The sequence below is a fragment of the Papio anubis genome, chromosome 3, assembly GCF_008728515.1.
Source record: "Papio anubis isolate 15944 chromosome 3, Panubis1.0, whole genome shotgun sequence".
Taxonomy (NCBI): Eukaryota; Metazoa; Chordata; class Mammalia; order Primates; family Cercopithecidae; genus Papio; species Papio anubis.
The window spans coordinates 114,435,904-114,459,534 of record NC_044978.1 but is presented as its reverse complement, the minus strand read 5'-3'; the positions used below and the strand labels follow the sequence as shown (position 1 = coordinate 114,459,534).

General features: G+C 37.5%; 1 protein-coding gene across 1 annotated transcript; it reads right to left on the bottom strand.

Moving 5' to 3' along the window:
- Nucleotides 1-1,068: 1,068 nt before the first annotated feature.
- AMBN (ameloblastin) lies at nucleotides 1,069-22,729 on the bottom strand. Its single transcript, XM_021939067.2, has 13 exons — nucleotides 22,462-22,729; nucleotides 17,209-17,372; nucleotides 16,138-16,194; nucleotides 15,124-15,192; nucleotides 8,826-8,936; nucleotides 6,853-7,089; nucleotides 5,683-5,721; nucleotides 5,508-5,546; nucleotides 5,340-5,378; nucleotides 5,032-5,091; nucleotides 4,890-4,934; nucleotides 4,440-4,484; nucleotides 1,069-2,172 (listed from the first exon to the last, which is right to left on the bottom strand). The coding sequence occupies exons 1-13, from the start codon at nucleotides 22,727-22,729 to the stop codon at nucleotides 1,627-1,629; spliced, it is 1,719 nt and encodes a 572-aa protein (XP_021794759.1). The 3' UTR covers nucleotides 1,069-1,626.
- Nucleotides 22,730-23,631: the final 902 nt, after the last annotated feature.

Below are 23,631 nucleotides of genomic sequence, written 5' to 3'. Positions count from 1 at the left end.
ATATGTATTGTACCATACTGCTTTTTAGGAAACTGTCTGCGATGCTAAGATAGATCTCAGTGGGTATCTTCTGGCTACTGTGGAGGTCATTCTACCCTCGCACCTTTGCCAGGGACACTCGGGGAGGCAAACTGAAATTTTTCTTCTGTATCTCTCTTTCAGCTGCAGTCAATGGAGTGAGGATGAGCAGAACCCTGCTTGAAGAGAGGGAGGCAATAGGTGGCAGCTACATGCTCCTGGTAAGGCTCCTGAAGTACCCCAGGTTGGGAGGCATCTCAGGGCTCTTTTTCCTGGGTTGCATCTACAGAATCTCCATCAATGGATGGAGAGAAGTCTGAGTGTCATTGAGTCGAAGACCTGGGTTGAGCCACTTAGGAGAAGGTGAAGAGAAGAGGGTAGGAGCTACTTTGTAGGAGTGACCAAATCTGGGCTGGGAGCCCTTTAATTTAGGTGTATAGCTCTGCTTGATACACACCTAGCCCTGGTGACAAGCAAGGGTCATTTTCTGCATCCCCCTTTCCCACATTATATTTCACAGGAATGAGCTAATTCTCACATGACACCCACATGGCTCTTTTTGTTTCTTCCTCTTGGAGAGTGAGACCTCTCACTCTTGAAATCGTTTCTAGAAACTGTTCTGAGACAACTTGTCTGATTCCTCCTAGACCCTCCGATGCCCCTCAGGCTGGGTTAGGTAGCTCTTCTCTGTGGCTCCAGGGGCACCCTGTGCTTGGCCTTTTCATAGCACTTTTCATGTGTGCTGTGGGTTGAGTGTATCTATTTTACATTATTGTTGTGGGATAATACATGTAAAGTAATTGAGCTTGGTCTAGGGTTTTGTTATGGTGATTGTCTACTTGTCAGTCATGTTCATCGTAAGCTTTGAAGGAAGGGACTATATCTCTGATACCTTGCACTGCACCCAGGACATGAATATTCAGTAAAGTTCTGATGAAAGAATGAATGAATTGAATACAAAGAGTTAAAGAGTAGCAAAGGTAGAGGATGAGTATGCTTTTCTTGAACCATTTAAATATATATAAATAATAAGCATACAATTCCTGAAAATTTCAGTGAGAAAAATTCTTTATTTAAAATAGGCTAGATTTTTAATACTAGATTAAATAAAATACTCTATAAATGAGACTTTTAAATTCAATTATACCAAACCCAGTAATACCAGTCAGGAGTTTTCCACCAATCCCCATTTAATAAAGTTTAAATGAATTAGCTTAGAATTATGAGGATATTTGCCTTTGCTTAGAGAAAAAAGCAGTGCCACATTTCCTGAATATAATAGTGTCATGCTAGTAAGAGAAATTCTGTAATGCTTAAGACAGCTAAGAAAAAGTGATGATTAAATGCTGAGACCCTTAGACCCTTGCTCTGATGTTATTAATAGTGTTTCTAAATCACAGAGACAATTGACAGATTTTATTTCAACAAGATATTCAAAGCAAGAAGGGGACCTACACTACTTCTAGCCACTTGTATTTATTAATATATGCTTAGCGCTTTTAATGCCTTTGCTGCAGAAGGGTAATAAGTGTTTTAGCAAAAAGGTACACTGTGGGGACAAAGCTGGGAAGCTTGTGCATACAGAAAGTAGCTAATATCTTAGAGCTGTCAGGGCTCTTGGAAATGCCACGCATCATACATCATCTCGGGCTCCTGGGCTCTGTTTCCTGGCATGGATGTTTGCAGAGAGTTTGGGGCCATTGTGGTATCCATGGTTACTTCATCCTGGAAATCCACGGATGTGGTCATGTCAGCATCGTAGGTCCTATAAACATCAGCTAATTCAGGGGTCATCAGTGGGTCAGCACCTGCTGGGGTGACGCTGGGGAGTCCCTTCATCTTCCCTGAAGGGCTCCTTGGCAGGCTGGGAACATCATCCTTAGGGAGAGCAAGGAGTCCTGCATGGGCAACAGGTTCTAGCTCTGCAAGGAAAGCTGGGTTTTCTGGATCGTCTGGGTTGGCCTCCGGCATAGGGGAGCCTTGTGCACCTCCTTCTCCCTTCTCAGGGCCTTTGGTCGCAGCCACTGGGGAGTCAAATTCCAGAGTGAAGTCACCGCCCATAGCTGGCTTGTGGGGCATTCCCCCCAAGCTGGACCTCATGCCTCCAAATCCTGGAAATATGGCTCCATAGGCCATTGGGTCTCCTCTCCCGCCCTGGAAAAAAGACATTCGTTAAAGATGCCATTATCACATGCTATTAACTATACCATGCAACTCTACCTGGTCACATTCACCAAGGATCTCTAAAAAACTGGTAGAGGATAGGAAGTTGGCTGATAGCTTTGTGTAAGCTCATTTCTCACTAAACTGGCTTTGAAACATAATGAAGAGGATTCTGCACTTATCTGGGTGGATCTTGGCGTGATCTCCACAAGAGGGAGATAACAGGGCAGAAGCAAGACTTGAGGCAAAGTGAGTTTGAATTTAATTTTAAGAAAACGAGTAGTTGAAGTGAATACTACCATCACAAAACAAATAAGAACTGGAACTCATAACTGCATTTGTTGAGGGAGAATCTTGTCAATGGCATTTTTCAGTGTACCCCAAATGAAGTTCCATGTACGTTTTCTTTTTTTTTTTTCTTTTAGGGGCCTCATTATATGGCCCAGGCTACTGGTCCAGAACTCCTAGGCTCAAGTGATCTTCCTGCCTCAGCCTCCCTAGTAGCTGGGATTACAGGGGCGAGACACTGCACCCAGCTAAGACTTAAATTTTTTTAAAGCACAAAGTTTAAGAAAAAAATTTGGCTTCCATGGAGTAACTAAAATATTTTCTTCCTGTGGACAAACAGAATTCCAGAACTGACCATGTTTCTTTTTCTACCTTTGCTGCCAGAAATATGGGGTCCAAAATCTTAGGCTGTTTGTAGCAATTGAGCAGGACTGTGTGATTTGCATATCTGTATTCTGATTTTCTTGAAATTGTGACTCATTTTAAATCCTACCTTCAACTTTTTGGTTATATTTATTGTGTGTTTTTCATAAGCTCTGCAAAATCTTTTGGGAATGAGGCAGAATAGAAATAATTAATATTATATGATGGCAATTAACACTTACTTGAATTTTGAACTTCCAGTGACTTGTATTGGTGTTATATAGATACAATACTCTTTCCTTCTCCTTTCTCCTGACTCTTCATTCTTTCTCAGCTTTCACATCATCTCCTCCAGGGATGATACTGTGAATCCCTGGACTGGGCTAACTGCCCTTCCTCTCTGACTCTTTCTCTGTAATAAAACTGTTATTGCTTTTATCCCACGATTTTGACATTAGATATCTGCCCTTGTACCTATCTTTTCCATTCATTAGACTGTAAGTTCCTTGAAAACAAGATTTTTTTTTTTTTTTTTTTTTTTTTTTTTTTTAGCAGGGTCTTGCTCTGTTGCCTAGGCTGGAGTGCAGCGGCGTGATCTCAGCTCATTGAAACCTCTGCCTCCCAGGCTCGAGTGACTCTCCTGCTTCAGCCTCCTGAGTAGCTGCAACTACAGGCTTGCGCCCCTAAACCCGGCTGATTTTTCTATTTTTAGTGGAGACGGGGTTTTACCATGTTGGCCAGGCTGGTCTCAAACTCCTGATCTCAGGTGATCCACCTGCCTTGACCTCCCAAAGTGCTGGGATTATAGGCGTGGCCACTGCGCCCAGCCGAAAACAAGAATCTTACCTTGTTTTGTTTATAGTATTTTCCTATGTGTGTGGCACATGGAAGGCACACAAAAATACTGATATGTAATTTTTCTTTCACAGATAATATGTGTGTTTGTTAACTCAAAAGAATCTGTAGTTGACAATGATTTGTTAATTCAATATAGCTTTTGTTTGTCTTGCCTTGTGCTCTAACAAATGTAACAGATAAAAAATTTCTTAGGAAAAGAGTTGTACGACTTTATTGATCTCAAATCCTAAACTTGCATGGATAATGATAACATAATACTAGTATATGCTCATTGACAATGCACGTTGACATTTAAAATAATCACATTTTAAACTTGGTTTTCTTTTGCTTTTTGATCTTTCAATTTTGAGATCTGAAGTACTTGTAATGCTGTTGAATTTGATGTTTTGAGGGACCAAATGGTCCGAGAAAGAACAAGAACTCTGTATGAACCACATGTATCTTTTTGGTTTGAAGTGTTTATAGTTCAACGACGGCCTTTCAAGTGGAGGTTTCTCCTCTGTTCATCTACAAGCAATGGGCAAAACTCTATGCTCAAGAATAGTTATCACCCAGAAATGAAAGACTACATAGGAAACATGATGAAATCTTTGGATACTGCTTCAGACTTAAGCTTAGTTTTTGGAGTGGAAAAATCTGAGTCCTATGCTCATTTGGTGACATTCATGGCAGACGTCTCTTGCAGCCAGTCATAAGTGACTGTTCTTCCCTGGCCACTATTTTAAGAAGAGTTAGAAGACATTACTCACTGCCATTTCTTCTGAACTCATGATGCCAAGTCTGGCAGGGGCATTCTGTTCAAAAAGAAATATTGCATCAAAGTACGAACCAGCTACCTTCTTATCTACTCAAGACAAAGTTAAAAGTTATTTAGTTTTCACTTAAACCTTAATATTAATGCTGTGTACAGAGGTAAAGTGGAGAGGTGAGTCATTATGGAATAAATGTAGTCAACTTGGATAATTCAGATCTAAAATTTATTTTTTCTTTAATACCCTTGTGTGCGTGTGTGTGTGTGTGTGTGTGTGTAGCCAAGATTATCCAAATAGGAAACTTGCCTCCTTAATATTTCAGTTACTAATGTAGGCATTCAGAGAATGTTTATTTGGAATCTCTTGTGTGAGACCTAGATTTTATAATTGTAGCTCTTAAGATAAAATTTAATTAAAAACAATACTTTTTATAGAATATGGACTTACCAGTTGATTTGCTCCAAAAGGCATGTAAAACATTCCTGGATAAAGCTAAATAAAATACAATCATTATCACAAAATGCATTTTCCAATGGAAAAACTTTTAAGTAAATTGCAAACAGAGATGTGGTATTAAAAAAAAACTTACTGGAGATTGTTTATTTTGTGGCACTGGTCCCCGAGAAATCAAACGGGCTATTTGGAAAATCTTTAAATGGTGGAAAACAGAATAAGTAATTCACACAGGCAAATCCCCATTACAGTAATTTTTGAGTTACATGAAACACATTTTCAGATGGGTTAGTATAGAAATAAGTATTTAATATTTAAGAAAACAAAGGAATCCATTATACTTCATATTCATGGATTAATGGGACAATGAAAAAATTCACTCTTCTTTTTTGAAATATAGAGACAGTTTTTACGACAAAGTGTCTCATTGAGGTCTGTACTTACTGATGGACCTTGTGGATCAGGAAAATCCAATCCTGGGAGCTATGTTACAGATAAATATTAAAATTATCAGTCAAAAAATGAACAAAATAGATAAAAGCAAATAAAAGATAGACAAAGTGAACAAATAAAAAAAAAAAATAGAAGTGTCTCATTGAGATCTGTACTTACTGATGGACCTTGTGGATCAGCAAAATCCATTCTTGGGAGCTATATCATAGGTAAATATTAAAATTATCATAAAAATGAATAAAATAGATAAATACAAATACAAATAAAAAATAGACAAAGTGAACAAATAAAAAAAGTAAAATACAGAAAGTGTCTCTTTGAGATCTGTACTTACTGATGGACCTTGTGGATCAGCAAAATCCATTCTTGGGAGCTATATCATAGGTAAATATTAAAATTATCATAAAAATGAATAAAATAGATAAATACAAATACAAATAAAAAATACAGAAAGTGTCTCATTGAGATCTGTACTTACTGGTGGACCTTGTGGATCAGCAACATCTGCTCCTGGGAGCTATATCACAGATAAATATTAAAATTATCAGTCAAAAAATTAACAAAATAGACAACGAGAAAATAAAAAAATAGACAAAGTGACATTAAAAATAAAAAAATTGACAAAGTGAACTGATCACATGATTATCTTGTTTGCAATTACGGTAAAACAAAATGAGTTTCATTATTTTACTTTCTTTCAGTGTTTTGGGAGGTATGACCCGAGAGTTTGCAATGGTCTTTTACTAACATTACTCAAATGTACCGGCAGGGGAATGAGGTACATCTATCATGGCTTTGCTATCTCTTGCAGATTAGAAAGTAATGAATTTTGGAACGGGAACATACCTGGTTGGTTTGAACCCTGGCTCTGCCACTTAGTTTTTGTGTACTCCTGGGCCAATTTTGTAACTTCTCAAAATCTGTCTTCCTTTCTTTAAAAAGACTGATAATATGTATTTTTATAGGATTGTAGGCAGGATGATATGGGGGAATGACACATGCCCACAACATACTGGTTACATGGTACCTTCCTTTTCTTTCACCCATTACACTTTTCTCTACATTATTACAAGACACTTTTTGCATAGTTGTCACCTTTCTGTCAGACAGATAATAATGGAAAATCCTACTTGTTATGCTGAGGGATCAATCACTTTTCTCAGTCTTTCCAACACCAAAAAAAGACCAGTGATAGGAAACCTGGACTTCTCTGGGATTTTATTCTATTTCCTATGGAAGTTTTCATCTTTTGCAACTAAGAAACCCAGTTTTATAGGCACAGGATCTTTTAGAATCCATGCCCTGTCTCTGATGGCAAAAGATAGGAATGGATATTTATGTTTTACTCAAAAAATAAATCTCAGATATGGAAGACTGATTAAGAATATATTTATATCATGTATTATGCCTGAAGGCTACGATTATTTAAAATTGCCCTGCAAATTAGTTTTCTTCTATTAGGTTAGCTGGTGATTCTGATCTGACTTCAAGAGAAAGGAAGTACCTCAGGCTTTGGTGGCTTATCTGATGGTGCCACCTGCTGCTGAACCAGAGGCAGTTCTCCTTCCTGCAAGAGCAGCTGTCCCAGGTGAATTGGAGGCTGAAGTGCTTCTTTCTGTGCTGTGGCCTCGTCGGCGGTTGCAGCAGCGGCCTGGAGGAAAGGTTTCAGTCCTGGCTGTTGAGGCTTCAAGGATGGCTGTGATGGGAGAGGTGGGGGATGCACAGGCAAAGAATATTCATACTGCAGAGAAATTTGAAAAGAGTGTCAGGAAGGGATGGCTCATTAAACAACGGTGCCTAGAATTTCTAAACAAAGGGGCTTGGGGCACTTTCTATCTGGAAGGGAGGCTAGGGGACTTGTCTTGAAGTTGAGTTTACATAGGAAGCACCAGTTAGTGTTAATGTTGTTTGGGGAGGTCTTGCGTGTGCCTCCCCTACCTGCTTTGGGACCACCATTGCTCATGAAGGTGAAGCTACATGAACCTCCTGGTAGGATGAGACATGTCCTTCTCTAAGTTCTCATAGCTGTCTGTATGTATCTGTATCTTTATTTTACCACTTTCTCATTGGATGGTAATTATTTGTTATAAATCTTTGTCCCCCAGTCAATGGAGGGAGAATGATATGTCTTGTTTCTCTTTATAGCCCCTGTACATAACATAGCTCCTAACAAGTGCCTGGCCCATGGTGAGTACCTAGTATATTTTTCAAATTAATGAAAGCATAAAGCATAATTAATTAAAATGCCAATCAAATTCTTGCAACATGGAAATTCACTTTGGAAGCAAGTGAAGAAACAGTCACCATTAACATAATTTATTGTCCTACTAAATGGGACCTCGTGGTAATGCTCCTGCTGTGGAAGACCACCTGGAACTAAAATTCCCTGTTAATCTTGGTTCTGAGTCCATATATTAAATGAAAAAATTCCCTGTTAAAATCACCATGTTTTGTTGCTTCTTCTAGAAATTACTTGTGGCGAATGGCTCCCTATTGTTTGTAGAATGATTGCAAACTCCTCAGATCAGCAAGGAAGTCTCACAACAATTCGGGGCTCTGCTTTGCCTCTCCAGTCCTCACCCCTCTCTGAGCTCACATCTCACAATTCAGCACTTTGAAATATGTTGTCTTGTCCTATCTGAAATTTCACAATCCTTGGAGCCATTCGTAAATGTCTTCACTTTTACTACCAAATCACAATTTGGTTTATGTATTTATTAGGCACCTAATCAATAATGGTTAACAGATTGATATATTTATTGACTTCTGTAGGGTTCATGATGTTTTATTTTTTAAAATTTCTTAATTTTTTTTTGAGACAGAGTCTCACTCTATTGCCCAGGTTGGAGTGCAGTGGCACAATCTCGGCTCACTGCAGCCTCTGCCTCCTGGGTTCAAGCGATTCTCCTGCCTCAGCCTCCCGAGAGTAGCTGAGATTACAGGTGCCTGCCGCCATGCCCGGCTAATTTTTGTATTTTTAGTAGAGACGGGGTTTCACCATGTTGGCCAGGCTGGTCTTGAACTCCTCACCTCAAGTGATCCATCCACCTTGGCCTCCCAAAGTGCTGGGATTACAGGCATGAGCCATCGCACCTGGCTATGGTGTTTTAACCAGGATTATTGTCATCATTTAAAATTAGCCTTTGAGTAATTATTTAGGAAATCTTGATTCAAATGAAAATTGTCCAGGGTGTAGCCTGCTTCGATTTTTGAGGATTGTTTGCTGATATCTTTAACATAGGTCTCATATTTTGGAGGCTGTATCTTCCTATTTTAAATAAATATGCAAATAGTTTCAAATTTAAAAATATTTCTTAAACACTAAAAGCAGTTATAGGCTTTGATTTATTTGGCACGAGAATAATTTTTTGTTAATGCTAGGACTTGGCTATTGCTAATTTATCACAACTCAAGGAAGGCAAGTAAGAAGAGGTTTTAAAGCCTGAGGTTTCAAACATATTGACGCTATTCACTCACCTGTTGAGTTTCATGTTCCCTTGGCCTCATCCATGGAGGAGAGGAATGTGGTGGGAGGAGGCCGTGCATCCACAAAGAATTAAATGATTTCCCAAAGCCAAATCTAGAATACTAAAGACATGGATAAAAAAAGGCATGCTTATATTTAAATGTTAAATATAACATTGGTTATATTTGGTTTTCTTTTCTTTTCTTTTCTTTCTTTTTTTTGAGATGGAATCTCGCTCTGTCACCAGGCTGGAGTGCAGTGGGCGATCTTGGCTCACAGCATCCGCCTCCTGGGTTCAAGCAATTCTCCTGCCTCAGCCTCCTGTGTAGCTGGGACTACAGGCATGCACCATCACGCCCAGCTAATTTTTGTATTTTTAGTAGAGACGGGGTTTCACCATGTTGGCCAGGATGGTCTTGGTCTCTTGACCTCATGATCTGCCCGCCTCGGCCTCCCAAAGTGCTGGAATTACAGGCGTGAGCCACTGAGCCCAGCCTGGTTTTCATTCTCTAAAAAATCAACAGATAGTGTAAATATAGCAAAAGCAAAAGTGGTGTTGCTTAATTTAAAATGGATAGGTATGGTTGGACATGGTGGCTCATGCCTCTAATCCCAGCACTTTGGGAGGCCGAGGTGGGTGGATCACCTGAGGTCATGAGTTTGAGATCAGCCTAGCGACATGGTGAAATCCCGTCTCTACTAAAAAATACAAAAATTAGCCTGACATGGTGGCAGATGCCTGTAATTCCAGCTACTCGGGAGGCTGAGACAGGAGAATAGCTTGAACCCAGGAGGCGGAGGTTGCAGTGAGCCGAGATCGCACCACTGCACTTCAGCCTGGGCCACAGAGCAATACTCTGTCTAAATAAATAAATAATAAATAAAAATAAATCAAATGGATAGGTAAACTGTTCCTTTCAATGAACTTAAATTTCATTTTGAGCTAGTCTGCAATATTTCCATAAACTTGTTTGAGATTTAGATTTTTTAAGCACTTATGTTTTGTGCCATATAATAAAATTAATAATGCACAAAAATATTCTTTTTTTAACTAAAGAAAATTCAATACTATTTTTATTTTTCCCTATCACTCTATCTTATTTTGTTTTAGGTTCTCATTTACTTCTTGGTTCTTCCAATATTTAGTATATTGTCTATTCATAAATAAATTTGATGAATTATAATGCTGCTGCTAATATTAACACTAGCACCACCATGAATACTTGCAATAAGAAATATGATTACCTGAGAAAGTGTGTTTAATCCTTGCAGACTTCCCAACTGTCTCATTGTCTATCAAGAAAAAAGTGGGTTACTGTTTATCACATATGCTGTGTTTGACACAACTGATTTCTCGTGATATTTGACATTATCAACTCAAAGTTTGATGTGGATCAGTTTAACAAAATGAAAGTAGACACAAATCATCATCGAAAGGTGGAAATATTAAATTTGGTTCTGCCATTGTTATTATTACCGCTATTAAAATAATGCAGTTGCTTTTATCATTAATTAAAGGAGAAAAAGTATTATTTAAGTGGAGGTTACATTGAAACATGGGAAAATAGCTCATTCCACTGAGATATAAATGTAATTGTGAGGAATTTGCTTCATTGACTCTTTTCTCCCCATTTAATTTACTTTGCCCCTTACAAGTTCAGCCAGAAGAGGAATTTGAAACAAACAAATAAATAAAACTTTTACCTCTTTCTCAAACAATAAATCTTTCAAAATATTAAATATAGAAACTATTGAAAGAAATGTTAAGTATCTGGATAGATTATCGAGAATTCCACCATTTCAACAGAAAGTCAATTTCACTTTTTTCATGGGAAGAGATTCAGAATGCTTTGGATTGAGTTTAAGCTAAAAAAGAAAAAAAACCCTCAGTGCAATTAGCTTCCATGTGAAGTAAGCGTCTAGCTCAAATAGGTAATGATTGCCCCCAGCTTACCATGACACATGGGAATTTCACAAGACCTTGTGAAAAATTTTTAATCTTATAAATATCTTTCTATATATAACTGTCAATATTTTTCATTGACATGACCAAAATTTCTGTTTTGCTGGGGTTTTCTAAACAGAATATATATTACATGAGAACTGCAATAAGACAAATACACTGTACAACTTATACAGGAAGTATCATAGTACAATGTTAATGCTGTTTGCCAGACTTAAAAAAAATTAAATTTTGTACAGGTACATTTATTTCATGAGAACTTTGTCATGTAAGATAGTATAAGGAGCAGGACTAAAAATAAACTGTGAGTAAAGAGCAATGTATTTTAATTAATGTAGTAATTTTATTAATATGTATATTCTATATAAGGCATTAAGTATTAATATTGCTTTTGTTTGCATAGAAATAATGTTCTAAAAAGTAAAACACCTGAGAGTTTAAAATTGCAGTAGAATTATAAGACAAAGTTCTAGTAAATGTCATAATTTTTCTAGCACTCCTCAGGATAACAGCCACAAACTTCTGGCTAGGAAACCTGAGAAACACACCACCATATTTCTCCTGTATCACAAATATACCAATGTAAAGTTAATACGTAAAAAACTCTGGCAATACATACCTCAAGGCTCAAACTAGCCATACCCGGTGTTCCAGTTTGCTGAGGAAAGAACTGAATGAAAATAAGAATAATTTTGAGTCTCATTGGTACAAAACTTCCTTCAATGCCCATTGGGCATAGGATATTGCTCCAGTACATAAGGGCTACCTGAGGGGCCACCATTTTGGTTTATTATGCAAATAACTTGAGTGCTTGGGCAGAATGAAGAAGAGCATAAGTTATTTGGGAGAATCAACACAGTATTTGAAAATTTTGCTCCCACCTGCATCATCTATCCTTTGTCTGCATCTTAATGCTTCGTTGCTTTAAAAGCAAAATATGATTTAAAGTTACACATAAGGAGAAGTAGAATAAAGCAACAAAATAGAAAACTACTAGTACTTTATATTCTTAAAAAATTACCACAGAAAAAAGTAAAGGGGACAAACTCAAGTTGAATTTTCATGTGCTTTTGACAAATCTACATGATTTTGGTTTACCAGATGTGGCATGGGATCATGACATTCAGAAAAATCATATGCAAAATCTAACTTGACTCCCATTCAAAGGACTTCAGCAAATTCTCTATGATTTTTAGTGAAAGATTATTTTATGTATAAACCTACTATATTTTGGGATCATATGAAATATTTTTTTTCCTTAAATAAAAAGCATTCTAGCACAAAATACTATTATACTTAACGTGTTCACTTAAAAGTTGTTCAAAAATATACCTATCTATACAATTAGTTTTTTAAAATGTAAGATATTTTCCTTTCCTTTTTTTTTTTTTCCCCCAAGACTAAGTTTCACTCTGTCACCCAGGCTGGAGTGCAGTAGTGTGATCTCGGCTCACTGCAACCTCTGCCTGCCGGGTCCAAGCGATTCTCCTCCCATGTAGCTGGGATTACAGGTGTGCGCCACCAAGTCCGGTTAATTTTTGTATTTTTAGTAGAGACAGAGTTTCACCATGTTGGCCAGGCTGGTCTTGAACTCCTGAGCTCAAGTGATCCACCCACCTGGGCCTCCCAAAGTGCTGGGATTACAGACATGAGCCACTGCACCTGGCTTCCTTTTTTTAAAAAATAGAGATGGGGGTCTCACTATGTTGCCCAGGCTTGTCTTGAACTCCTGAGCTCAAGTAATCCTCCTGCCTTAGCCTCCCAAAGTGCTGGGATGATAGGCATGAGTCACCATGCCCAGCCTTTTGCATTTTTTTTGTTGTTGTTGTTAAAGATATTTTTCTTTCGAAACCAATCCTTATTACTTTACACAAATACCAGTAGAAAACATGGAGAATGGAAGAGTAGGAATTAGAGTAAATTGGATTTTGAGAGTCTCTGGTTCTTCGGATACTCTCACTTTCTAAGACCAAGGGGTTGTAATGCCATCTTTCCTTCAGTTATACCACAAGGATTTATGGAATGTTTACTAAACATAGTGGTATTATTTTTCCTTTATGAGTAAGAAGTTAAAGAATTACACCCCCTGCTTTTTCACCCCCCACCTTTTTCATATAAGTAAAATCCCACCTTCTGGGTCATGGTGAGAATTTCCTTACATAATTCAGTTTTGGACAAGAATGGAGGGAAAGGGCCAGGCACGGAGGCTCACGCCTGTAATCCCAGCACTTTGGGAGGCCGAGGTGGGCAGATTATGAGGTCAGGAATTTGAGAACAGCCTGGCCAACATGGTGAAACCCTGTCTCTGCTAAACATACAAAAATTAGCTGGGTGTGGTGGTGGGCACCTGTAATCCCAGCTACTTGGGAGGCTGAGGCAGGAGAATCGCTTGAACCCAGGAGGAGGAGGTGGCAGTGAGCTGAGATCTCAGCATTGAACTCCAGCCTGGGCAACAAAGCCAGATTGTTTTTAAAAAAAAAAAAAAAAAAAAGAAAGAAAAAGAATAGAGGGAAAGGCATTATAAATGTGTAACAAATACTCTGGGTAGGAAAGAGGTTACTGTATAGACAGGAAGGGTGATTGTGCATGTACGTGTGTATGTGGTGGGTAGCTTGTTGAGAATTTGGGGGAATCGTGAGAGCGGGACTTTCCTCCCCACTATTTGCCAGTGCATAAATAACACATCTTGGATTGAACCACAGAACAAAGTGTACTTTGCTTTCCATCTGCTCTAAGTCATGAATTAAAGAATATTTACACGAATGTATACAGATAGGGGATACATTTCTCATGCAGAATTAACAGGAGAAGAACATCTGATCTGACAAGCAATTGGTTGGCAATAATAAGCAATTGTTCTGTTCCTCAGAGCGGACCCAGTTGATTCAGGTGTGGATCATTACAGGTTCAAAGAACACCAATGTGTTAGACCGATGGTGAATGACTGAGGCTGATCTCAACGTCAGTATCATACAAAGGTAAGCTAGGGTGGCACCCTCAAGTTTTCTTTCATTTAAAATTCACCTTGTGTGATGAAACAGGGACTCTATTTTTATTTGTGGAATTAAGGTTTTCATCATTATAATCAGGTTTCATCCTCTTTCTCCATTTCCATTCTCTTTCACTAAAACACTTTAAGAAAACCAAATAGCTAACCTTTTCTTTCAGGGCATTAAAATATTCTAAAGTTCATTTGAGGCCAACTATGAGCTCCTGGAGATAAGACATCATGTCTTATTTACTTTAATTTTTCCAATGCCCAGCACATTGCTGGATGCATGGCGGCTGCTCAGTATATATTTGCTAAATGCATATAGCAGCCAAATAAAGTTTTTGTGATAACAGAATTGCATGCTGTTGGCTGGAGTAGTTCAGTGTTCAAAAGATTGTGTTTGTATGAGATCATTTCAATATATACTAGAATGGATCAGGTGTGGGACTGTAATACACAGTTAGCCCCATCACTATGATATGTTTTGATTTATGAAACTTCAGCTCTCAGTCACACAATTTTTGCTTACAAGGTAAATTTGCTAGTTAATTACTAGCTTCAAATAGAATTATCTAGCTGAGTTTTGTAACCATAGAAATTTGGAGATGGTTCTTTTTGAAATGAAGAAAATGTACTTTTCTTTTTCAGAGAAATTTCCTCTTTCCATTTCAACTTTATACTGATAGCAAGAAGTTGATAATAAAATTTCGCCATGCATTGTACAGACTAAGTCTTTTTTTTTTTTTTTTTCCAGACTAAGTCTTTTAACTTTGAATGAGTGGAATAAGATCTAGAAATTGTTTTGGGACTATTTTAAATAACTTTTCCGTAGAAATATCATAAGCCTCACTTACTGCTTTTTTTTTTTTTTTTTTTTTTTTTTTTTGAGATGGAGTCTCACTGTGTCGCCCAGGCTGGAGTGCAGTGATGCAATCTTGGCTTACTGCAACCTCCACCTCCGGGGTTCAAGCAATTCTCCTGCCTCAGCCTCCCAAGTAGCTGGGATTACAGGTGCACACCACTATGCCCGGCTAATTTTTGTATTTTTAGTAGAGATGGGGTTTCGCATGTTGGCTAGGCTGATCTTGAGCTCCTCACCTCAGGTGATCCGCCTGCCTCAGCCTCCCAAAGTGCTGGGATTACAGGGGTGAGCCACCAAGTCCAGCTATCACTTACCGCTTTTGGATTGCAAGACTGACATCTGAGCGACTATGGCTTTTGACTCCATGGGACTACACCACTGGATTAAATCAAGTGAGTCTATGCGTGGACTCTCAGTCCAAATCCCTTCAGTGTTGTCTGGAGTCCAACAATCAGGAACCTCTTCTGGGACACACTCTAAAGACTGACTTACCGGCACTGCAAAACTCATTTCCAGGAGGCATAGGATCAGTATCAGGTCCTTCATTTTGAAAAGTGGAATCTAAAACATAATTAAGTTGGAGAATTAAATCAGATTAATTTTTATTCAGAATAGTTAAAAGACAATTTTTGAAAATGAGCCTGAGTCTCTGCTCTTCCAAAAACAACCGGGATAAAGGTTAGAAGAACAAAATCAAAAACTAACTTGTATGTAGTAGTTTCTGAAATAAATTGACAAGCAATTAAAAAATATCTAAGCACTTTTTAAATGGATCTACAGCCTGAATAAATATGTAGGAACAACCTCCATCGATATCCTATAAGTGCTATGTTTCATTTCATAAAGTGAATTATGAATTTAAAAATCCTTCCCACTAAGTAAAATATTGGTCTACCAGGTATTATTCACAGAAGTTTATACTTTGCTTACCCTTTGGGATACATTTTGAAATGCATGTGAAATGTAATGCACCTAACAGTCATTTTATAACAAACCTTTATTTGCAGGAATAGAGGGTATATCATTGCATGTTTAGTTTAGGTAATGTACGTAACCATTCCAAAACTTATCTTTTCAAATGAGAGTAAATTGGCTATCTTAATTTCCTTTGATGTTAGTGGAAAATATGTTTCAAATTTAGCTTTCCTCTTCCTAAAATGAATTATCTTTTAAAATTTATTCTATAAATTCAAAAAGCTCTTTATTCTTACATGAATAGAGATCTGAATAGCCAAGAAATGTACTCATCTTCTAATATTACAAAAAATTAGGCAGTATAATAAAAAATAGTTAAAAAAAATACAGTCTATAGATAAAAGTCTTTTTTTTTTTTCTTAGTTGAATGGGTGTTAGGCATGTCATCTCTTAACATGCTAATGGATTACAACAAGCAATAATTCAGCTACTGGTGACAAATGAAGATAAATCCTCTTTATAAAAGCTGTCTGGAGATAGGAAAAAAAGAATTTACAGGAAACACATGGAAATCATAAAATCCCATTTTACCTTAGATGCTGACATGCACTGTGCTCTCAGGGCCTGATGATGCCAACCAAGATAGTTCTAAGAAAAGAAGATTAAAATTTTTTTCAGGACTGTGCGTGGGACTTGCTCTGTACTTCTCATTCAGGGAAGATTAGAAACCTTTATTTAAAGTGCCAATCCACCAATCAAAGTGAAGCAAAATGGCTGGGGGGCGGGGGCGGGGAGGTTGGGGGGGCGGGAATCTCTGCTCCTGCAATTAGTCCACAACCTTTTATTGCATGCAGGGACATTGGCCCAGTAGGGTCTCATTATTTTTAATTGTACTGCAGCCCCTGTACTTATTCAGAGAACTTGATAGCAGGGAAGGCAGTAAAGGAATAATGGACATAGGCTCTGAAGACAATTATTTTGGTGAGCTGGGGGAAATATATATAAAATAGATGCAAAACAAGCCATTATCTGTTTTGTGCTGGTTTTATCTGCAGATAAAGCTAGTGACCCAATGCTAGCATTATTCAGATTTTCACCCTCCTGTTTGTTGCAGTAAAAGTAACTACCCTCCTTCCCCCTCAGCACACACAGAGTCTGAAAGAAAACATTAAAATGTTAGATGGATAATGAATGTGTGTGATTTCTTTCTTGAATTTCCTAGATATTTTCATATCTGGAGATAATTGATTAGAGACAGCCAAGGTTTTGTAAGAAACTACAATTGGACCCTCTGCAAGAATCAGGTTTACTTCAGGTAAAACTTTGGTGCATTAAAAAAAAAATTTGTGGGGACAGGGACATAAATCAGAACATTCTCTATGAACCAAATCAATGGGCACAAGTGTCAGTTCACACTTTAGATAGACACATTTCCAGGCATTAGTATCAAGCCAGGTTAATAAGACATATTTCGATCATTTAAAAGGTTAACATCAACACAGACTGGTTTTTCTCCATGAACAGATAATATCTTGAATGTGGATTGTATATCAGCTGCTTTTGTTACTTCTCTGCCCATCCTTGTCTTTCCAAAGTTGTGATTTCAGATATGGTAGGGATAAGCATTTAAGATTAGTTTCTGAAGAAGGGATGAGTCAGTACACTCTTTAGAGAAGTAGGGATCTTGTCAATTACAGGGAACATTGAGGAAGCTGGTATTTTGAGAAAGGTGTATCCATACCCAAATGTAGGCCTAACAGCTTCAAATAATGTTATCTTAGAAGCTGCTCCTGAAAACCTCTGTGTTCCACTGATACCAGAATTATCTTTAGAATAAAAAGAAATGAAGAATGTGAATGTGTTTTGCAAACAGCAAAATGTTATTGTTAATGAAAAGTATTATTTTTGCATGCTCTCTACGGTGCTTGATGCAGTCCCTTAATCTCTTTCTTTCGAGCCCCAGTTTCTTCTTCTGTTATGTAAGGATAATAATTAATGACCAGAAGCTTGTCTTTTTTATTTGAGATGGAGTCTTGCTCTGTTGCCCAGGCTGGAGTGCAGTGGCGTGATCTCAGCTCACTACAACCTCCGCCTCCTGGGTTCAAGCGACTCTACTGCCTCAGCCTCCTGTGCAGCTACGATTACAGGCCCGCGCCACCATGCCCAGCTAATTTGTTTTGTATTTTTAGTAGAGACAGGGTTTCCCCATGTTGGCCAGGCTGGTCTGAAACTACTGACCTCAGGTGATCCGCCTGCCTCGGCCTCCCAAAGTGCTGGGACTACAGGCGTGAGCCACCACGCCCAGCCTGAGCTTGTCGTAAAGATTGGTGAGATGGTGAAGATGCAGCAGCTGCCATTTATTGGGTGCTGAATGAATGAGTTGATAGTCCTTTTGGTAGGAGAAACTACATGAAATATGAGACCGCAAGAACACTGTGTGTGTGTGTGTGTGTGTGTGTGCATGTGTTGGAGGAGGAGGAGTGCTGGCAGCTAGGTTCATAAGCTCCAATGAGGTAGAGAAGGGACCTGATGGAGGACATTTTCTCTGTGTGGAAGTCGATGCTGAATCCATAGGAACGAGCTTCTTCGTTGGCTACAAAACTGGGAAACTATGTGTGTATGTCTTCTAAAGTTTATAAACGTGATCATGACACACTAATAACGATGTTTTGGTAGGATTCTTATGTTCTGCTTTGCTTTTAAGTCAAATATGCAGTATATCATACACACTGTTGCTTCTTCCTTTGTTAAATGTCACACTCCATTCTGGCTTATTGACTTCCAGGTGTTTATCTGGTAGTTTATTTCTCCTCCAATATCCTGCACACCAACACTAGACTTATCTTCCTAAAATACCGGTTTTGGCATTTCACTGCCCCACTCAAAAACTATGTAAGGATCTCCAAGGCTATGAGATAAAGTTCACGCTCTGTACTTAGACAGTCAATTTAACATTTCAGTTCATCTTTCCAATCTTGTTTCCCACTTTGCATGAGACAGTGTGCATTCATATTGTAATAATGATTGTAATCAGTTGGAGTTGGTTTCATTTCTTCAGCTAATAAACAGTTTTTTTTGTCTGATTTTATGGGATGTATGTTATTGGGAAAGTTGGGAAATATAGTACTAATTTATCCAATGAAAAATTTTTCTATTCCAAGGAAATCTGGAAATTAGTATGAATGTATGAATGACTTTTTGACAGTGATTATAGGTATTAAGGAAATTACCATAGCTGATGGAAACCATGTTATGTTGGCCAAGACCATACCTGTATGAAGAACAATCAGAGAGTCAGTCTTAAGAAAATGCTTGTGTCTGGAGTACAGCAAAATAAAAAAAAAACCTCGAGGTGACAAAAGATGTGAGACACATGAAGAGACATAGGCCGTAGAAAAAGTTACAATGAAAAATTTAGAGCAACAAGATTTGGCAGAATATGTTAGTAAAGTGGTTGAGAGCACAGCTGTTTAAATCCCCTCTGTAATACTCACTGGTCATATGACATTGAATGAGCCACTATATAATCTTCATGTAGTTTTTTTTTTTTTTTTTAATTTTTTTGAGACAGAGTCTCACTCTGTCATCCAGGCTGGAATGCAGTGGCACGATCTTGGCTCACTGCAACCTCCGCTTCCCAGGTTCCTGCGATTCTCATGCTTTAGCCTCTTGAGTAGCTGGGACTATGGGCACGTGTCGCCACACCCAGCTAATTTTTGTATTTTTAGTAGAGGTGGGGTTTCACCATGTTGGGCAGGCTGGTATGGAACTCCTAGCCTCAAGTGATCTGCCCACCTTGGCCTCCCAAAGTGTTGGGATTACAGGCATTAGCCACTGTGCCTGGCCTCCTTTTTTCCATGTGTATATATATATATATATGGGGAGAGAGAGAGAGAGAGAGAGAATGAGAGAGAGATGGAGTTTCTCTCTTGTTGCCCAAGCTGGAGTGCAATGGCGCGATCTTGGATCACTGCAACCTTCGCCTCCCGGGTTCAAGTGAGTCTCCTGTCTCAGGCTCTTGAGTAGCTGAGATTACAGGCGTCCACCACCATGCCCAGCTAATTTTTTGTATTTTTAGTAGAGATGAGGTTTCACCATGTTGGCCTGGCTGGTCACGAACTCCTGACCTCAGGTGATCCACCCACCTCGGCCTCTCAAAGTGCTGGGATTACAGGCATGAGCCACTGCACCCAGCCTCATATAATATTTTTATTTGTGAAATGTGGTCTACCATAGGTCAGCATTAATTTAATTTAAATACAAAATATAAAGTGCTTAGCACACTAGCTGGTAGCCAAGAAATGTTCAGTGATCATGAGTTATTATCATTCTTGTGGAAATGAAATATGAAGGCTAAAAATCTGCTTCATGTTAAAATATTTTCTCAGCTTTATTGAGGTGTAATTGATATACAATAATTGCACATATTTAATGTTTACATCTTGATGAGTTTAAACATATGCATATACCCTTGATACCAACATTACAACTAAGGTAATAGACATATCCATTACCTCCAAAAATTTCCTTGTGTTCTTTTGTGTGTGTGCGCTTTTTTATTGAGTAGTAAGAACATTGAACAAGAAATCTATCCTCTTAACAGATTTTTAAGTGCACAATATAGTATTGTTAACTATGGGCATATTGTTGTCCAGCAAATCTCTAGAACTTATTCATCTTGCATAACAGAAATTTTATACTCATTGAAGAACAATTCTCCATTTCTACCTTCCCCCAGCCTCTGGCAACCACTATTCTTTGCTTCTGTGAGTCTGACTATTTTAGATCCCTCATATAAGTGGAATCATGCAGTATCTGTCTTTTTGTGACTGGCTTATTTCATCTGGCATAATGTCTTCTAGGTTCATCCACGTTGTCACAAATGGCAGGACTTTCTTCTTTTTAAGGCTGAATAATATTCCATTGTATATATATTTTCCGTTTTCTTTACCCATTCATCTGTCGGTGGTCATTTGAGTCATTTCCATATCTTGGCTTTTGTAAATAATGCTACAATGAACAGGAGGGTTTTGTCTAGACTTTTTTCTTGCCTCTTTATAACTTGTTTTGCAAAGTCATAGTCAAATTTGACCTCTTCGGTGACTCCTTCCCCTACTTTCCACTCCACTGTGATTTTTCCCTTCTCTGAATTCCAACTATGTGTCATTCATACACTACATTGTGACACCTTGCTCATTAAAGATCTTTAACATTTACTTTGTATGTGGTCTTCTAACTTTTTGGATATGGCTTTCATGTCTAACATTCCTGTGAGGTAGAAACCACCCAGTCTTCTAATTTGCTTCATTTGATGTTCTATGTGCATCATAATATTAATAGCTGATACATGGGTAGCACTTACTGTGGACAGGTGATAATTTGACTGTTTTACATATATTAATTTATTTAATCCTCACAAGAACTTCAGGAAACAGTGATTCTTCCACTTTCTATCCACAATACAACAAAACTATAGAGAGGTAAAGTAAATTGCCTGAAGTGACACAGTCAGTAAGTGCTAGAAGTAGCATTTAGACTCAAGTATCTGGCTTTGAGTCTTTGCTTTTATGCACTATGTCAACATGAATTAGTTACTCACTGGCAAATGACATGGACCAATCAATCACTGACAGATGCAAAGGAGAGTACCACATACACCTTGTCTATAGAGAATTTATCAGAACTGCAGATAATGTTAGAAGACATTGTTTTTAATTAGTTTCCATTTATTTTGTAATAAAGATCAAGAACCAGAAAAACAACATAGTGATGATGATATAAATATAAAAGAAGACAAATTAGACAGAATTTTACTACCTCATCAACCTAAAAAATTATTTTTTCTTACAGTACTTACTCATGTTAAATTCATGTTTAACATAGTTATGATTATAGTGTAAATATGATTTTGTATTGGTCTTTATGTGCTTACCATTATGTCATAAATATTGACATGTTGCTGCAGAGATAAATATTATATTTTTAATTGTCTGGATAATATATCTTCAAGTCGATGCTTAGGACTGCTGTTTTTTTTTTTACTATTACTATTATACTTTAAGTTCTAGGGTACAACGTGCAGGTTTGTTACATATGTATACATGTGCCATGTTGATGTGCTGCACCCATTAACTCGTCATTTACATTAGGTATATCTCCTAATGCTATCCCTCCCCCCTCTCCCCACCCCATGACAGGTCCCGGTGTGTGATGTTCCCCATCCTGTGGCTTAGGACCTTTGTTTTTCAACCTTTGGTTGTTTCTAATTTTTTACAATGAGTATTTTAATTAGTAAAGATTCAAAACAATTTTTATATTTTGAATTATTTTCTTGGTATAATTTACCATGAATATGATTTCTAGTTAATATGTGTATTTTTATGACTTTTGATAAGTATTGCTGAATTATCTAAGTTTATAGCCTACTAATAATTCATCTATACCAGTTTTACCACAACTTTGCCAGAATTTGTTCATTTAATTAATTTTTCCCCTCATAAATTAATTGGTATTATGCACTATTTCATTGGTGTTTTAATTTATATTTCTTTGATCATCACCAAGGTTAAATATTTTCTTTACATATTTATTTACTAACTATATTTCAATTTTTTTGTAAACTGTTAATGTTTTTGTTTATTAGTCACAAGAGAATTTGTATGTGTTTTCTATATCATTGAGCATATATTATACAACATTTTATGTAACATATGAATGGATCTTTTATCATGTTTGATGTACATTTTTTGATAGACATTAAAATAAAAATTTAAGTTAAAATACCTTCCTTGGAAGGCTTCCTAGTTCACAGTAACTTCTCAGGTAGTATATTTCATAAATACTTCTTGGAGTCAGGCTGATGTCATTTTTTGCCCCTGCTGCCTTTCTTTCATGGTGGATTCCAAAGTCACATACCTGGAAACTCTGACACTGAACAAATCTGGCATTGGTCCTTTACAAACAGAGGAGTTTTTAGCAGAAATGTATGCCATTGATACAGTAGCTCTTGGCGGCTTGTCAAGTAAAACACCCACTTGCTTTGTGTGTTAAAATGATGATTCATTTGTTTCTGTCCTGGATTATTATCTGCTGTTTGTACCTGTAGTAAGCCCATGTAGCAGGACTTTCGGAAGAAAAGAGTTGACCACAAGCCAACACAAAATGACTTCAGCTTTTCACACATGGACCCTTCATGATTACAACAGAATCAGTTTTATAGTAGAAGTGGTATTTGGGTTTGCTCGGCCCAAAAGTTTTTGGTGTAAATAACTGAAAAGCAAGTCAGGCACATGTCCTGTGCTGTCACTTAACTGCTGAGTTTGTTAAAGGAGCATTTACTAAAGGCTATGAAGAGACCATTATATTAAGTTTAATGGAGGTAAAAAGAGAAATTCAGACTCATTAAAAAAATGTTATAGTCTAGTTGGAGAAACAATACATGACATTGACACATGAGCTGTCATGAGACTTATTACGGAAAAAAAGGTGTAAAAGAAGATAGGGTATGAATTGCTTAATTGCTAAGAGCATGAGTTTTGGGGATCAGACTGCTTAGTTGAGATAGAGTGTCATGATTCTCTAGCTGTGTGTCCTGGACAAGTTATTTTATCATGTAGTACCTCAGTTTCCTCATCTGTAGAAGGGTATTAATAAAGGAGCCTACATAGGAATAAATGAAATAATACACTAAAGTGCTTAGAACAGCTCCCGATACATTAGAAGCATACAATTAATGCAAATGATTATTGGTTTAGTATAAATATTGGAAGGGTGTCAAATAAGGAGGTTACTAGAATGAAATAGACTTAATTATAGAAGTATTCTTGTAGAAGGTGTTTTAATACAGGATTGCCAGGGATGAAAAGTATATACTGATATGTATAAGGTAAAAGACTCTTCCATATTGAAGGAATGATCCATGAAAAGAAATGAATTGGATCCATAATGGTGACAGAAAAGCAAATTGGCTGAGTTTAAGTGCTAATAGGAATTTAGTGAAAAATGTATCTAATTGGTAGGACATGATATGATCACAATGTCAAACATGCTGAAACCTCAGTTTTTCCTTTTGGAAGATGGATATGG

Excerpts from the sequence above, each read along its gene's own strand:
- AMBN (XM_021939067.2), bottom strand. The coding sequence starts at position 22,729 with ATGTGTGAAAAGCTGAAGTCATTTTGTGTTGGCTTGTGGTCAACTCTT. Across the intron at positions 15,193-16,137 it reads AGTGCATGTCAGCATCTAAG|ATTCCACTTTTCAAAATGAA; the intron begins GTAAAATGGGAT and ends ATTATGTTTTAG. Across the intron at positions 5,092-5,339 it reads CTGATCCACAAGGTCCATCA|ATTTTCCAAATAGCCCGTTT; the intron begins GTAAGTACAGAC and ends CACCATTTAAAG.